The sequence below is a fragment of the Gouania willdenowi genome, chromosome 22 (genome assembly GCF_900634775.1).
Source record: "Gouania willdenowi chromosome 22, fGouWil2.1, whole genome shotgun sequence".
NCBI classification, from domain to species: Eukaryota; Metazoa; Chordata; class Actinopteri; order Blenniiformes; family Gobiesocidae; genus Gouania; species Gouania willdenowi.
The window spans coordinates 31,042,785-31,061,458 of NC_041065.1; the positions used below are offsets into that span (position 1 = coordinate 31,042,785).

An 18,674-nucleotide genomic window follows, 5' to 3' on the forward strand; every position below is an offset into this window, starting at 1 on the left:
TTTAGGAGCGCGGATACTTTTGGCTTGGAGCGAGCACAAGGTTTTTCAAGTATCCAAAGAACATGGAGGCATAAAAATGTCATCTGATCACTTGTATCATGTGATCATTGTTGTGAAGCTCGGTTCGAGGGCTCCATGACTTCATCCAAATCTATTTGTGAGACACTATGACACACTGGTTAACCTTTATTTTACACTGGGATTAAGATGTTTGGGAGCCACGATTAGAGGCACCAATTGTCTGTTATTATCTGTGTGATGAGACTTTTGTTGAAAAATGTCACATTATTAAAGCTGTACGGATGCGGATTAGACAATTTTGATGAAGAAAATAATTAGGGAAAATCAAGAATGAAGTTAGCGCATGCATTAGCTCCAAAATGATGCAAAAATACACAAATTGGCCACAAAATTACTCCAAAAACACACTTAAGATGACTAAATGCATAGAATATCAGCAAAAAATACACAAAACAACAACAAAAGTACACAAAATAACAGAAACATATACAAAAACGACCAATAACACTAAAGAAATCACACAAATGGTAGGGCCAGTTTTGATGGAGAAAATAATTTTGGGTAAATCGAGATTGAAGTCAAAATTTCGAAAATGAACTCCAGATACAATATCGTGATAAAAGTCGAAGCACTGCAAAAAAGTCAAATCTACGGAAGCTGACTAGGGTCAATTCACCATATATGACAACAGGTACGTGACAGTCTACAAAATTGATAAAATGACAACAAAATTACTCCAAAAACAAATGTAACATGACTAACTGTGTACAAGCCCATGTATATACTGTATATACTGTATATATTCCCATTTATCTGCTGCTGAAACTCTGCAAATGTCTCCTTTGTAAGACGAATAAAGGATATTTTATCTTATCTACAACAAAAATAGACAAAACGACAACAAAAATGCACAAAAATAACAGTAAAATATACAAAGTAGAAAAAACCCCCTACTAATAACACCAAGGAAAACACACAAAATGATGCAAAAATACACATATTGACGAGATATTTACTCCAAAAACACAGTTAAGATGACTAAACACAAACAAATGTGCACAAAATAACAGAAAAATACACAAAAACTACTGATAACACACTTAACCCCACCCCTTTTTAAATTATTATTATTATTATTATTATTATTTAAATAAATGCATTAAATGAGGCAATGCTATTGGTTGTAATGGTGCAGGAGTGTTGGTATTGATGGGGGGCTGCATGGTGGAGGTGGGAGGGGTTGACACAGAGATGTACAGGACAGGACACCCTCATGCTTGCTCCATAAAACTCCGCACATTGTGCAGCAGCTGTCGTTGCTCTGCGGTGACCATCCAGAAGGAAAACCCACATGAAGAAGGAATGTTGTGGCTTTCTCTGCCGCTGAGCTCGGTTTCTACGGATCACTGAGGACGCCGCTCATTTACCATGAGCTGTTTGGATGTTATGTACCCAGTTTATGGACATTACGCACCGTACGCATCTGCTCCTGCGTTTATCAGTAGTTTACAGGTAGGACGGGATCGATTATTACAATATCTGTGATATGTTTAATGTGTGCGTGATTTACTGAGGGGAAAAAAAAAAACAACAACAACGTTATAAGTGATTTATAAGAGTTTTTGCTCTGCGCAGTAACCAACGCGTGCATACGCATCCAAACCCGTGCATGCGCGCACACACGGCAGCTTCCACACAAACAGATAAAACATGTTGTGAAAAATATAAGATATTCAGACCTAAATATGTCCACTTGTCTTTGCCCCCCACCCACCCACCCACAGGTCCCCCCAGCTCTGAGCAGCAGCTCGCCTCACGGCCGGGATTTTATGGACACTCCCAGCGGTCCTGAGGGGATGTCTGGTGGCCCGGGCGCTGGAGGATCCACTTCCTCATCTTCATCAAGCTCTTCCACTTCATCCTTCACCGCTTCCAGAATAGAGGAGGGCCCCAAGGAGAAGCAGGAGGTCCCCGAAGCCGAGTACCTGACGTCCCGGTGCGTCCTCTTCACTTACTACCAGGGAGACATCAGCAGCGTGGTGGACGAGCACTTCTCCAGGGCGCTCAGCGCGTACATGGACGGAGAAGGCAAACGGAGAGGTCCAGATCACCATGGCGCAGGTATATAGAGGAACTCTGTCTGGGGTTTAGGCCCTAACGCACTGCAGGCAATAGTAGAAAAAATCATTTTAAATACAAAAATAGTCGAATGTTGCATTTTAAAGAGTTTAATTTGATGGAAAAAAAGTTTGTTTTGGTTTTGGTTTGGGCACATGGTACAAATAATACGTCAATCTTATTTTGTGCAAAGTTAACACATGCAATAACCCCAAAAACACACAAAATGATGGAAACATACTCAAATTGACAACAAAATTAGAATCCAAACACACAATTAAGAGGAGTAAACACAACAAAAATACACAAAAATGACATAAATATATAATATAGACAAAAACTAATATTACCAATGAAAACACACAAAATGTTGCAATACAGTTGACAACAGAATTACTCCCAAAACACACTAAAGATGAGTAAATACAACAAAGAAAACTACAACAAAAATACACAAAATTAACTTAGCGACTAGAAACACACACACACACACACACAAAAAACACACACACACTAAAAGAGGCAAAATACACAATTTGACCAGAAAATTACTCCCAAAACACACTTGAGATGACTAAATACAACAAAATAACACAAAATTAACAGAAAAACATACAAAATACACAAAAACGACTAATAACACCAATGAAAACACAAAATGATGCAAAAATACAGAAATTGACAAAAGATTTACTCCATAAACACACTTGAGATGACACAAAAGTACATGAAACGACAACATAAGCGCGCAAAAATAACACACAGATTAGTCATTATTGTATAAATGCTGACGTGAATGTTGATAATATGACCCTCGGATCAGACAATCACATTTCCATGGCCGCCCGCTGTGATAAAATTTGTCCGTCTCTGTCATAGAGGGATCCAGGCCTACGTGCACAAAGTGCCACTTCTGTAACGTATTCATGCAGCGCCTGGACTTTTCATGGTAATACAAATTATGTAGGAAAGTTATCTGTGCAATTTCTCACTCTGTGGCAAATCATCAACACAAATTTGACATTAAGTTAACGTGAATACAAAAAAATGTCTTCAATTTAAATGTTTTAAAGAAAGAAAAGCCAAAACGAAGACGTGAGTCAAGGTTTTTCACCTCAAAATAAATGCCCAATCTAGTTTAAAAAGTGTCATTTCCTCCCCCGGCTGTGTTTCCAGTCCCAGGTGTCACACTTGTCACAGTCAAGGCGACCATAGCATTAACTTTTGAAGCCATTGAGGCCACACAGGGTGAGCTGACAGTTCTGCAGAGCACAGCACAGCGTCAGACAGGTGATGTGATTGGGTGATGGGACCACTGGTTGTCAATGGAGAGGGTCAGGGAACCAGGTCACCAAGGTCAGCAGCTATTAGCTGTCAAAAGCAACTTCTGCCTCGGACCGTTTAAAAGTTGAAAGAAAGTTGAGATATGTAAATGTTCTCAGCGTGTATTTCAGTGCGTGAACAGTGGTTCTCAGACGTTTTTGGTCCAAGAACCCCCTTTTATCTCAGATGAATGAGTGATAACACACGATTTAAAGAATCTCACTTTGTAAATAAGTATTTCCTCCTGAACATATTTATTTCTATAGTTTTGATCATTTCCAATCATCTCTCGCCTGGTGTGAGCCAAAGACTGACCTTTGTATTTTCATTTCATGTTCTAATCAAGATCATTTCTATCAATATTATTATAATTATAATTTTTAACTCAAAACAAAAAATATTAAATCCCATATTTTAATACTTTTGTTAATTTTCCACTCTCTCTTTTTTCCAAGTACCCCATGTAGTGCCAATCACATACCTCTAGGGGTACACGTACCCCCATTTGAGAAACCCATGCCATGCCATGCAGTGATTCTCATCCTTTTTGGCTAAAGTACCCCCTTTTTTATTTCTGAATCCAATTTACCCCCTTTGTCTGACTACTGTATTTTGCTGAGAATACTATGAAAAAACAACTGTAGAGCACAATGATAGAATGAATGAGTGATAACACACATTTTAAAGAATATAAGTTTGTAAATAAGTGGAAAGAAACAGTATTTAACAGTATTTACTGCCTCCTGAACAGATTTCTTTTTCGGTTGGTGTGGAACCAACACTGACCCCTTGTATTTTCAGTTCATGTTCTAATCAAGATCATTTCCAACGTCATTATTATGATTATCATTTTAACTAAAAATAAACAATACAAAACCCCATATTTTTAATGCTTTCATTTGTAAATTTTACACTCTCTCTCTAGTACCCCGTGTAGTGCCATCACATGTACCCCCATTTGAGAAACACTGCGTTTGAAATCTAATATGTCTTTGGATTCTTTTCCTGTCCCGTTATTGTGTTTTTAATGTTTCATTGACTTAGTTTTGCAAAGCACTTTGAGGCACATCGAGCATCTTCTTGACTGGACGACTTCTGGAGACGAGAAGTCCTTTTCCCACCAGCGGTGTGGATATCCATGTAGGGCCTAAACTCTGCTGTCACTTTTGGTCTCTTTCCTTGTTCAGCCGGACGTCTTAATTTCAACACCCACACACGCTCCCTGCCTCACAACAGATGCTATGTTTATACACGGCCGTAAGCGCACAGCCTCGCCGTGCCGGCGTATCCCCTTCAAACATCTCCGCGGCGGCTGCCATTCTGACTCTCGCTCCAGCTTTTGCCCTACAATGGTCGCTCTGTCGGTCGCCCGCCTGTCGGTCACATTTATATATGTTGTGGTCAGTGTGATAGGAGCAGTGGGGGGGGCGGGTTGGGAACACTACCTCTCAGGGTGTCTTTTTACAGAGGGAAACCTAAATATAAAAGTATACCGCTGAAAACATATAATGGCTGGCTGACATTCTGTCAAGGGCAAGAAGAAGAAGAGGAGGGGGGGGGGAGAGAAAACAACAGGTGGGGGTGCAGGAGACACGAGAGAGAGAGGGGTAGTGGGTGATTACACACTGGGGTGCGTGCATGTGAGCATGTGCTCGAGTTGGCTTTGAGACTTTGGGCTGACAGGAGAGTGAGAGATGTCACCAGAGCAAGAGATTTAGGACTGAGTGAGCCTTGGTCTGCCTCCAGGTCACAGTGTCTGCCTTATATAGAAATGCATAGTATAGATCAGTGGTTCTCAAACTTTTTTTGGCTCACGTCCCCCCGTTCGCCCCCATTTTGCTCAGAATACTATGAAAAAAACCAACTATATATCATAACGATGGAATGAACGAGTGATAACACACATTTTAAAGAATTAAATTTTGTAAAACTAAAATAGGTGGAATGAAACTGTATTTAATGCAGTGGATCCCAACTTTTTCTGGATCGTGAACCCATTTTGATAAAGAAATTTTGGCGACTCCAGAGACATTTTTTTTTCCTACATTTACTTTTTGATCATGTTTTAATCAGATAAAATAAAAAAAATACTGCATTTTAGTTGAATTAGATAGTAAAAGTATAGAAATACAGTTGTTTAAGATTGTGTGTTTTAATTAAAGAAAAATAATAATGAAAAAAAATCTAAAATATATATATATATTTTTTTTTTTGCACTTTTTTTTTCTTCTGTCGTTTCTTTTACTTGGGTTTCTCTACGACTGAACGAATACATTTACATTTAATCTATATTTCTCTGGCTTTTTATAAATCATAAAACTTGCCATCAATTAATTTCAGCCTGAAAATAATGGTTACGTGACGGTACAACACCAAAGAGAAAATTGAGCCTTGCAGAAAACACAAAAGGAAAAATCTCATCACACTCATATTAATACATTTTAATACCAACATTTGTAGTGATCGATAGATTCATGCACCACTACCGCACCATATCATTCTTATATTGAACATACAACTGATACAAAATGTTGCTTTATAGTGTAGGTGAGAAAAGTTAACGCAACAAGCTTTGAAAACTCCCGACATGTACAACCATTAATTGAAAAGTCAAAAGTTGTGTGTAATGTGGCCACAAACGAACAGCTTTTAGAGCCAATCAAGGGGATCTTTGTCGTGTGATCGGATACATTTATGAACTAAAGCATTTCCACACCTACGGAGTTATTTGTTGTTCCAGTAATTATTAAATCTTCCACTTTTCCCATCTACCATACGTCTCTTTTCCTTTGACTGTGTCATGTGTTCATTAGAGTTAGGCTCTTTGGTCCATACACATTAATACGTATTCATATCTACAACTGAAATGGCCTTGGCTGCTAATAATAGAGATCAGTTGTCAAGGCGAATCTTTCATTTCTATATATGCTCTGGTGGACCGTGTTTCAAAGCAATGTATGAATAATTCTATAAAAAATATTTATTAAAGCTGCTTGTATTGACAATGTTTTATTAGATAAATACATAATGCAGGCCCTTATTATTCAATAAACTGAAGATTATTTGCTTGAAAGAAGACACTAAGCGTTAAAATTGCCACTTGATATTGACGGTAAAGTCTCGCACATTGCATTGTGGGATGTGGAGTCCCATAGACGTGTTGTTACTTCATTCTTACTGTGATTTCATGTGTTTCCTCCAAAAACTCTTCCCAACATATTTCTGGTGCTTTCACAGGTTGAAAGTTGTGGCAAAACAATTGCGGATGTTTATTTTGGGGCTTACACGGAAAGTTCTGAATACGACCGAAATAGAGATTCTTACAGAGTTAGGTGATATCACTGGTGTCATATCATGGTGTCAAGCAAATTATTGTTGTCCTTTTCTGGTGAAAAAACACAAGTATTAATAGTAAGAATGAATAAAAAACACTTCTATGCATCCGTTTACGGGACGGACCAGTTGAATATCAACAATGTAGCAATTTACCACTGAGCAATGCTCTGTAACTTGGCTTGACATGGTTTATTTATCTTCCTTTCTCCTTTCCTGTCAGACACCCCATCACCGAGCAGTCGGCGAAGCTTCCCCCCCTCCTTCTGGGACAGTAACTACTCCTCACCTCAGAGCCGCTCCCACTGTGAGACAAGCGCTGCCTCCTATTCCATGGACCCATACGCCTCAGGGCTACACCCAGGCCTGACACACCCACATGTTCATCCTCACGCACACGCACACACTCACCCCCACTCCCACCCTCACGCACCAGAGAGCTGGGGGTACCCTCAGGCCCAAGCTTACGGGCCGCCGCGGCCGCTTCATGAACTGTACTCCCCCTCGGCCCTGGAGCCCCACTACGGGCCGCTGCTCATGCCCACCGTGAGGGCACCGCACCTCCCCACCTTGCCGAGCCACTACGAAGTGAGCAAGCTGGAGCCCGGTGCCTCGTGGCCGAGCCTGCTTCCACCAGGAGACGTCAGCCAATCCTTGGCACTCAACATGGATGCAGGTATAGCCATTAGCCACTCCCTGACATCAGTCAAAGTCAGTGGTCCCTTAACTGGAGTACGTGTACAGGGGATACTCCGAAAGATTTAACAATTCATTTAAAAATATTTGGAAATGTTCCGAGTTCTTTTTTAGACTATATTTTGGACAAATTCACCACAAACTAACAGTATTATTGCTCAATAAAATACGATATTTTCTTGCAATTTATTGAAAGAGGATTATTTTTGTTCTGTGGAGGACATTTTATCACACTTCTGACTACGGATGTAACAATTAACCGTAAGGCAGTTAAAAATCGATTCATAGCATAGGTATCAAGGTTCACATCAATTTTCTGCAAATTGAATCGCAGTACTTTTTTTAAACAGCATATATATGTATATTTATCCTTCTCTTGTCCAAATGCTGTGGCGGCGGGCGGAATCTGCTACTACTTTTTTCTGGCCGCCTTCTACTCTTAAACATGTTCATAAATGATTCCTTACCCCTTTAGCACCGAAAGAATATCTGTCATATTACGTGAATATCTGTAAAAAGCCCGTTTTTTCTATTAGCTCTGTCTGCTAGCGTAGCATCTCTTCTTCACTGCACAGAATAGCTGCATCCCAACCGACCACTGGGTTACCAGCGCCCTCTGCTGGTCCAAACAAATATGCGACATAAAAACAGTGCAGACTGTTTTTTTTTTTTTTTTTTTTAAGTCCAATCGTTAAGGCACAAAATACATTTTCAGTTGCACTTTTAAAAAGAAAAAGAACTATTATGCAGTTTTGCATTGTTTACTTCGTTTGTATTATTCCTTTATTTATTTCATTCAAGATTTATTTTTAGTTCAATTGCATTGTTTTGAATAGTTTATCAAGGGATTCTTTTGACAATGAAAAATAAAAGGAAAATAGTACAGTATTTTCTAAAAATAAAGGAATATTTTTTAATCTAAAATAAATCGTGAGGAAATCGTATCGTGAACCCAGTATTGTGAATCGAATCGTATCGGGAGTTGAGTGATTCATTACATCCCTACTTCTGACAATAGGAGACCATAATTAGCTACATTTTATGTATATATAATATATTACATAAAAGTTGCACGGTATGTATTGTTTTGAATAAAGAGTCAACTACTGTAAATATTTTGGTTTCATATGATTCTGGTAACGTGAGGATTACGCAGAAATCACCTTGGCTACACTTACGACCCTTATCTGCATAGATATACCTGTTTAACTGGAAAAACACCACAAAAATGATATGCTATGCTCCCATAACATTATTTTTTAATAATAATAATTTGTAGAAAATCCAGTGCAGTCATGTGATAGTATATGCTTCAGCTAATACACCAACAGTTAAACCTGTCTTTGTGCCAGAGCTTTTTCAGATTTGAACGCACTCAATAATCTGAAGCACTTGTTCAAAACACATTTCAGATGTGTTTTCTGCGATCACAGAAAATCGGAGGCCCTAGATTTACTAGATATCTAAATATGGTCAAACACGTTTTCACAAGCTAACAATGGCGATATTATTAAAACTTACTCGAATGCATTTTGTCAAAATATGTATGCTAGAAAGGATTCTCAGTTGATAATTCTTAGGTATTCGTTAGTTGTGTAATGGTGGGACATTTTTGATCTAATCAGGTGTTATCCCGGTGTGAAGGCTTAAATGAAGGCCTTTTGTGTGTTGCCTCTTGTTGCAGGAGGATAGCACCAGTTATAAATGTAATTATAACTGAATAATACAAGTCTTATCCTAAAATTAACACTGGCTGCCACCTGTTCTATAGCACATCTGAGCAGCTGTGAATAGGAGCACAATGCACATACTTTTCCATTGAGGGACACGCATCTCTTCACCAAGACTACCATGACTTAGGACCCAGACGCACACAGTAGTACATCATATTCATCACTAGGACTTACACCCGTCCTCTGAAACAGGATGTTTGGCCAAAGTGAGCACCATGACAACCTCTGTTCTCTTGTTCATCGTTGTCTCTCTCATTGTTTTGTTTCTGTTTCTTTCTCTCTCCCCCCCCCCCACCCCCAGGCCTTCAGCAGCACAAGAAAGGCAAGGAGCTGTACTGGTTCTAACGAGCCCCTCAGTCACACTGACCCACCATTACCAGATCCAATTAGTCCCTGGACCTGCTCTGCTATTGAAGCAGCGTGTCTCTTTATCCCCGGCCGTCCTCTGTTACACACACTGCATCTTCATCAATCCAATCCCCCCCCCTTCTCTGCTCTGCGAGCCTTCCCTGCCAGTACGCAGCCCTGCTCCAGGTCCACGTGTGTGCACCATGGAGATAAACCACACAGAGGGAGAAAGAGAGAGAGACAGTGTCTGAACTGTGTGTAATCTGTGATGTCGTACTCTCTTTCTCATGTTTCTTGCGCTCCCTCTCCCGTCACTTTTGGTGGAGCTCGTACCTTGGCAAGGTGTGAGCCCCGGTGACCTGTTTGGACTGAGAAAGACAGGACCACAAGAGACATGAGCAGAGGACAGAGAGAGAGAGAGAGAGGATGGAATGGATGCGACTGAGTGATGAAGAGCAGGGATTCCCTCCAAAGTCCCTGGTTATCTGTGTCTCATGCTCTGTGTTGGTACAGTACCCGTGATTATCCACTTATCTGCATTTCACAAATGCAACAACACGCAGCGATAAACAGAAGCCGCCGTCCGTCCGTCCGTCCGTCCTGCAGGTTTATGTCATCTATCAGGCCTTATTCTGGTTGTCGTATAATGTTGCTCTGAAAAAAAAAAGAAAAAGAAAGTGTTTCTATTTATTGGTGCTTATTGCATATTTTACATGTTTGGTTGGCCAGTGTCCTGAGTTTTTTTGGTGGTTCTGTTTTTGTAAAGCGAGTGCTGTTGGTGGAGCTTCTCTTTTTTTTTTTTGGAGCGTTTTGAGGAAACATATCAAGATTTTGGAGGATCTTTTGCTTTGAACTCCAGGAGATTTAGATACAGTGTGTGTACTTACAGTCAAATGACGTTTCCATTTTTTTTTTTTTTTAGTCATTCTTGGATGTTTTCAATTTGGACTTGAATTTGTTTTCTTTGTGTGACATTATGTTTTGTGTCCTGAAGTATTATAATAAATATTTTTGTGGTACAATAACTATCATTGCTGTTTATAAACGGCATGCTTCGTACTAGGGCTTGGCGATATGGACCAAAACTTTTTCTCAAAATGGCGATAAATATGATATAAATCTCTCTAATTTTAATTCAAAGGAAGTCTGACCAGAAAGACAACTCTGGGTTAAATTTTCTGATGAAAATGCTACTTTCTCCTGTAAGGGACAGCACGTGTGAGTGAGTTCTGTAGTGTGGCTTGTTTAGGGGAAGGTCTGGGATAGGATGCACTCAGAAATTCATCTAACTGAGCTTTTCATGTTGTTCTAGGAAATAGTGAAAGCAGCAACTCCTAAAACACGTCTTTTAAAACAAAATAAGCTATATGATTAATGCGATGTTGTAATTTTCTATATTGCCAAAACAGAAAACTCAACTTATCTTGAATCTCGATATATCTCACCCAGCCCTACTTCTCATTGCAAATTATTGCCTTGGTGGAATTCTTCAGACTCAATTTTCGACCTGTTATTTAGCCTCGACTCATTATTCTAGAACAGTGATATGAGGACGCGGTTGCACGGCTACAAGTGACGTAGACGGTGCTGTGCAACTGCTCTCGTTTAAAAGGCCTTCCATTCAAATTCCTGCTCGCATTCACACTTTGTCACCCATAAAGTGGGAACGAGTGCTGAATGCCAACAATGTGTAACCAGAGATGAAGCCAGCCATCCCAGCTATGCACCAAATGTTACTGCGTTATTGATCCGATAATCAGATTACGCACTAAGGTATGTCCACTGTCACCATTTAGCTGCTGTTATGCGTGACCCAAAGTAGGGAGCAGCCAACTATGTGATTGGCTCAAAGCTGAGGAAACATGTAGATGAATGCATTTAATAGAGTTTACCAGGGATAGCGTAGCTTGCAGGATCCCATACTGGTCATCTCACTGGTACTGCCACTTTAGTGGAATATTCACAACAGACATTTTGGGACTCACACATTATCACAATAAGTTTTAGACCCCAATGAGTCCCAGGTTGTGACATTTCTTCTGTTTAAACCACCAAAAAACAGGACTAAACGAAACAAAAATAATAAAAGAGCAAAAACCTCCAACAAGCACCAAATCTCAACTTTGCCAGATATTATCAGTTATCTAGATCTATGATCCTGATCATGGTACCATGATTGATCAATCACACTTTAAAGGCTTGGAACAAATGTATATCCTCATTAATAACCATACATTAGGTCCAAATGTATGGACACATCCATTTTTGGGGGAAAATTGCAATGAAATGCCCAATCCAGATCTGATCTAGATTAAGCTCGACGTGGTAAATGCGAAACCAACCCGACATAACTGAGTCAAATTTCAAAAAGATCGGTCAACTATGAACATAGATATACATTTTTGAGATTTCACCATTAAAACATAAGGTTTTTTGAATTTTTTAAAAACTGATCCAGAAGTACTTTTGATGTAATCCTACTAAAACACAAACAAACTAATAAACGCCGGTGAAAATATGTGCTCCTTGGCAGATGTAACCAGGCGGCATCATTAACATTACATCAAATTATGAAATGCATGATTCAATGAAAAAAGTTTAAAAGAGGAGAACAAATAATTAATCTGTACATTTGGCTGGTTTTTGTGAACTTCATTTTTACTGTGAAAAAACTTGGACAAAACACAAATTTGGTGAAACAGTATCTTTTAGGGCTGGGACGATAATCCACGATACAACCAACGATAACGGCTTCACAATACAATATCTGCGACATAAATAACGACTTTATTCTGGTCACACTTACATATTTACTCTGGGGATGATATTTTCAACTCAATAGGAATATTCTACATAACACAAATGGGAGACATTTTTCCTATTTAATGTGCAAAAAGTGCCAGAAGGCAAAAACAGAGACTGGCAATTCATGCCAGGCTAAAATTAAAACTAAATCTCATCATGAAATTTTTCAAAAAAGAAACAATCTACAGCCCAGATTTAAGATACGGACGTGTTCTTTTTCAACAAAATTACATTATTACATTACATATTGACTTTGTCTCCTGCAGTTTGAAAGACACGTTCGCTTGGGACGGATGTAGCAGAGCTGGAAAGGTATGCTTCAAGCACATAAAATGACATTCTCTTAAATATTCTACTGATTTTGTGGAGTCAGCAATAAAGGCTTTGTTCAGATTGTTTTTCTTTAAATCTGCCCCAATGATTAACAGTAAAAACAACCTTTTGCTATTTCAAAGTTGTGTTTCTGTGTCGTCCTTTTGTCACACTGACACAAATGTAAACGCACAAACCCAAACACATACTTGATCTATGAACTCATGAACCTTCACATGCTGAGCAATGTATGACTGTCACTTGACCGTTGCTGTAAAAGTGTTACAGCACACGCACAGTAACTGTAAAATACATTTGAGTGCATTTAGTTGTGTTCCCCTTTGCTCAACAACAGCATATAAAAACATTAAAGGAGATAAACTTACAGTTGGAAAAATCTGTTTACAGCAGCTGACATATAAAGTCTTTGATAATGCCATTCCAACACGTTTTTTATGCTCAAAACCACAGCATCAAAGACCAAGACAATCCCAAGACTTTTGGGGGTCGAGACCAAGTAAAGACCCAGACTAAGACCATAAAAATCTATTCCAAAAAGCATGACAAGGTTGAACAGTTAAAGAACCTTCTCTCTTATTTTAGTTTCTTGGAAAAAATAAACCCTTATATGTATTAAAAAGCCACTGATAAGTCCAGATTTATTTAAAATATGTAAAAACAAGAATTTTATTTATCAGGTCAATGTACAGTAAGTGTTTAGAGGTATTTCTGACTAGGAACAAGATGGATGTTCCCAGTTTTTGCAGGTGTCGGACAAATAATGCAACCCAAAAGATTTCAAATCAAAAGCCCAGCTTGAACAAGTTTAGTAATAAATCACATCAACTAAAAAAATCCAGCTCACTTCCTTCGAAAAGCATGAAATCAGTGCTGGACTTGACGGAAAAGCCAGAGTCCAGGCAATGTGGTCTCAAGTACTACAACACTACCCCTATTGATCCAGCTTGAGGTTTTGGTATGAATCCACATTTAAATTACAGCACAGTTAAACTTTTACATTTTTTTTTTTTTTTATGTTATGTGGCTCCTGGATCCATGTTTGACTATTTTATAGCAGGAAGTATTCATGTACTTGTCAAAAATGTATACATTTCACAAGCTGTTGCTATTTCTGAAGTTTTAAATAGACAAGTTTTTCCCAGTTCTTTAATGACAGCTCTCTAGTAGGTGCACTCTAACCAAAAGGAATGATCGTATTTGTCTTTGTGCTTTCTTAGAATGCCATCATGTGAGCGTCTCGTAAAGTAAACCTTCCTTTTTTAATTATTGACTCTCCACTGTCCCTTTATGAGCTGCTGACAAACACCTGACAGGAATTTATTGCGGCAAACTATATAAGAAGTCTTTTCATCGACCAAACCAACAGCTGCATCAACCATTCTGAACCGCAGTACACACCCAGAGACAGGTGAGTAACCACTGCACTGACAAATATTCACTAATGAAAAGTAGAGAGTCATCAGCATAAGACAATGTTTGATGGAGAAATGCAAGACAAAATGAGAGGAAACAGTGAAAGTGAAGTTGTGCATCACATCAAACATCCTGAAAGCAAGAGTTTGTGAAACAAAGCTGATGTGAAGATCTGCATCAACCTGTGTGGTTTCCTGTGGATCTCAAAGAGTCTCTGTTTTGTTTCTGATGGTTTCCAGTTAAGATGAAGCTGCTACTGGTTTGTGCAGCTGTTCTGGTCGTGGCCAGCTGTGTCTCAATCTCCCTGGAAGACCTGGAGTTTCATGCATGGAAGCTGAAGTTTGGTAAGACACGAAATATTTTATCGGTGTGATACTAATAATTATTGACATGTTTTTACGTCATCCAAACTCAATTGCAAGAAATCAGTACAGTGTTCATTGCTTTCTTATTGCAATTGTCTCATGGTCCACATGCAGTACGTTTATCACAGCAGCTCACACAAGCTGTGTTTCTAAAATAAAAGGGATATTTCTAAAATGTCTAAAATAATTGTGCTTTGAGGGTAATGGCAATGCAGCTAATGTATTAAAAAATTAAAAAACCATGTTCTACTGAACGAGCATCAGAAACTGTCGTATTTGAAGTGTGTGATGATTGTTTTTTTTTCTCGGTTGCAGAAAAATCCTACAGCTCTCCATCAGAAGAGGCCAAACGCAGAGAAATATGGCTGACCAACCGCAAACTGGTTCTGGTGCATAACATCATGGCAGATCAGGGTATCAAGTCCTACCGCCTTGGCATGACTTACTTTGCAGATATGGTGAGAGAAACACTAATGTTGTGTAGTGTAATTGTTTTTACTTAAAAAAAAACTTTTCCTTAAAAAGTCTCTATTGGTGCAAAGACAATGAAGTCCGTTGTCTTTGTCTTCTCGTTCTAACAGGAAAATGAGGAGTATAAACAGCTGATCCTACGCTCCTTTAATGCCAATCAGTCTGGCCATGGCTCTACCTTCCTGCGAGTGACCAATGATCTACCCGACACTGTTGACTGGAGGGACAAGGGATACGTGACTCCGATCAAAGACCAGAAGCAGTGTGGCTCCTGCTGGGCTTTCAGTGCAGTACGTTGATGTTTGCTGATGTATGTAGATTCTTAGGCCTGTTCTCTTGGTAAATTCAACAAACAATCACCATCTCTCTGTCAGACTGGTTCTCTGGAGGGGCAGAACTTCAGGAAAACTGGGAAACTGGTGTCTCTGAGTGAGCAGCAGCTGGTTGACTGCTCCGGTGATTACGGCAACATGGGCTGTGATGGAGGTTTGATGGACCAGGCCTTTGACTACATCAAAGCAAATGGAGGGATTGACACAGAGGACTCCTATCCTTATGAAGCAGAGGTAAGATGAAAAAGAAGTAAAAGTGCTTTAATTTTCTAAAATTAATATTCTTTTTAAAATGAAGCAAATATTTCTATTCTCAATTCTTCCAATTACTAGACATTTCAGGTGACACCACTCAAATTTCAGGTGACCTAACATGGGGTCATGACTCCAAGGTTAAAAAACCGGATATTCAAGTCAAAGTAGACACATACGGCCCTCGATCTAGTTTTGTGCAGCCTCTAAAATAAATGCACAAAATGACAGAAAAACACACACAAACACCTAAAAAATACATAATGGCAAAAGAAAAAACCACACAAAATACAAAAAAATACACAAAAAGGACAACAAAATCACACAAAAGTCCTGTGGAAAAAAACACACAAGATGACTACAAATAAATAACTGAAAAATTGCATAATGACATTAAAATGTACAAATATATACAAAAATGACAGAAAAATCCACAAAAATACTCAGAGTTTGTTCTTCCTTGTGTTAATGATCAGGTCATTATTCTAAATGTTAATAATGTGGCCTTCAGATCAGACAATCTTATATCTTTGTGATTAAAGCTGCACATCTCTGCTTTAAGGTCAGTGTCAGTGTACAATGCTGCCATCTAGTGCAAAATGCATGTAGCAACTCAAACCAACTCAACCAGGGGAAAATTTACCCACAAAAACCTGTGGAGCACAACATTTCATATTTAATTATTGCCTGTTTTAGGATTCAGAAGATTTTACATTTGAATGCATTAAGTGACTGGAAAAAAAAAAAACTATATAGCACCTACCCTTAACTGTTGTTTTAAAAACAATACAATGTTGATATTTTAAAAACATTGTAACTGTCCCACATTTTCAACCTAAAAAAAAAATAACTTTGGCTTTTAAAGTTCATTCATATGTATAGGTGAGGTAAATTGGTGAAGAAGAATGAGCTGTTTATCTCTTCTAGGATGGAAAATGCAGATACAACCCTGCCAACATTGGAGCTACGTGCACAGGCCATGTTGACATCAAACAGTTTGATGAAGACGCACTGAAGGAGGCCGTTGCCACCATCGGACCAGTTTCTGTGGCCATTGATGCCAGTCATGTTTCCTTCCAGCTTTATACATCAGGTGAAGTCTCTTAGCAACTGGTAGGCAAATATGTGATGTTCTTATCTAGTATTTTAATGATTTGGAATCGTTTGTGTTCTCAGGTGTGTACAATGAGCCAGACTGCAGCAGCACGGAACTGGATCATGGTGTGCTGGCTGTAGGTTACGGGACAGAAAATGGACAGGACTACTGGCTGATTAAAAACAGGTAACATCTCAGATGTGTTGAGCCTTCTGAGAGGGTCATTTTAGGGTCATTGGTCACTCACACGTTATATTTGGACTGTGGGAGGAAATTGGAGAACCAGGTCCTGTGTTTAGTGATCACGCTGCGTGTTTGGGCCCGTTTTAAATTCTGCCTATTGAGAGCTTTAAATTTGGTCTGTTTTGTCCAAAAAATGCATTCAATTTGTTGTCAAATGGTCTGAACTTTGGAAAAGTTTTGCGCATTGCATTGTGGGATGTGGAGTCTTTTTTCTCTGAATCTAAGTACCCACTTTGTCCGACTACAACATTTTGCTTAGAAAACAACGATAGAGAAATAATGATGGAATAACTGAGTGATGACACACGTTTTAAATCATCTTTTTGCAAATAAGTGGAAAAAACAGTATTTAGTGCAGTGGTTACCAAGCTCATATATATATTTACTGCATTTTAGTTGAACTAGATTTATATTTCACAAAGTGAAAGTACAGAAATACAGAGATTGTGGGTTGTTTTAATTAAAGAAAATAATTTCATTTTTCAGAAATTTCAGGCGACCCCATTTAAACTCCAAGCAAATATTGATTAGCGGCTCCTGAATAGATTTATTTCTATAGTTTTTATCATTTACGGTCATCTCACGCCTGAGGGGGACAAAGACTGACACTTTATTTGTTAAATTTCCACTCACTCTCTCTCAAGTACCCCCTGTAGTGCCATAGCGTACCTCTAGGAATACACGTACCTCCATTTGAGAAACACTGCTATAGACGGATGCATAGGAGTTTTTATCCCTTTATTTTTACTGTGATTTCCACCAGAGAAGGAGAACAGTGATTTCTGTTCTAGTTTGTTCCCGGTATATTTATCCTCCCTCTGCAAAACGTTCAGTGTCGGCCAGATTTACATAAACATCCCCCATTGGTTTTGCTGCCAATTTCAGTCCGTCAAAACACCAGAAAAGTGTCGGGAAGTCACTTTAGCAGAGTTTTTTGCCCACATTTCAAAAAGATAACTTATTCTTGTAACTGACGCTATCTATGGAATTTACTACTTGGATTGTAAAAGTTGCAGCGGTGGCCGTTAACGCCATTATGGTTTGTTGTTTCTGTAGCTGGGGCCTGGGATGGGGAGACGAGGGATACATCATGATGTCCAGGAACAAGAACAACCAGTGTGGGATTGCTACGGCAGCCAGTTACCCACTGGTCTGAGCAGGTGAAGCTCCAGTGTGTTTAACTGTCTCACGTCAAAGCTAATATCTAAAGACATGATTTACTACTTATTGTTTCCCACAGCTTCTGGATTGTCTCCAGCCAACAGGAAGCAAGTGACCCATGAATACAATGATTTTTTTTAAATGCACTGAGCTGTGGAAAAAAGTAAATTGTATTTGTGTACTTTTCCTTCCTGTCTGTTGTCACAACAATGCTCATTTAATAATATCACATGACGTAAAAAAAAAAAAAGGATTGTCAGTAAATCATGCTTCCATGTAAATAAATCATACTTACATGAACTTGACTGTTCTGGTGTTTTTTTGCATAACGTTTGATCAAATATAATAATATACTGAAACTATTGGTAAACACGTCACGTCACACACATTCTCTGATATCTCCAACTCAAGTAGAAGTATTGTTACTTGATTGAAATTGTACTCAATTCTAGTAGAACTTCATATATTTTCCACAAAGGCATCTGATTAAAAGGTTTGTCAAAAGGTAAAATTATGTTTTAAATAAAATAACACCAACAAATTAAATTCAAAATAACAATAAATTCTCAGGCTCTAAGTATAGCTACATTTATGAATCTAAAACTGATAAAATAACCTTCATTCAATGCTG

At 38.7% G+C, this 18,674-nt stretch overlaps 2 protein-coding genes across 2 annotated transcripts; both read left to right on the top strand.

Annotated features, from left to right (window-relative positions):
* The first annotated feature begins 1,271 nt into the window (after positions 1-1,271).
* vgll2b (vestigial-like family member 2b) lies at positions 1,272-10,729 on the top strand. Its single transcript, XM_028437464.1, has 4 exons — positions 1,272-1,533; positions 1,806-2,142; positions 7,019-7,471; positions 9,526-10,729. Exons 1-4 carry the CDS (start codon positions 1,450-1,452, stop codon positions 9,567-9,569), a joined length of 918 nt encoding a protein of 305 aa, XP_028293265.1. The 5' UTR covers positions 1,272-1,449; the 3' UTR covers positions 9,570-10,729.
* Positions 10,730-14,061: 3,332 nt separating this feature from the next.
* On the top strand, positions 14,062-18,296 carry ctsl.1 (cathepsin L.1). The gene is made up of 9 exons (XM_028437463.1): positions 14,062-14,118; positions 14,363-14,467; positions 14,804-14,946; positions 15,070-15,249; positions 15,334-15,525; positions 16,471-16,636; positions 16,720-16,825; positions 17,939-18,042; positions 18,123-18,296. The coding sequence occupies exons 2-8, from the start codon at positions 14,368-14,370 to the stop codon at positions 18,036-18,038; spliced, it is 987 nt and encodes a 328-aa protein (XP_028293264.1). The 5' UTR covers positions 14,062-14,118; positions 14,363-14,367; the 3' UTR covers positions 18,039-18,042; positions 18,123-18,296.
* The last annotated feature ends 378 nt before the right edge of the window (positions 18,297-18,674 follow it).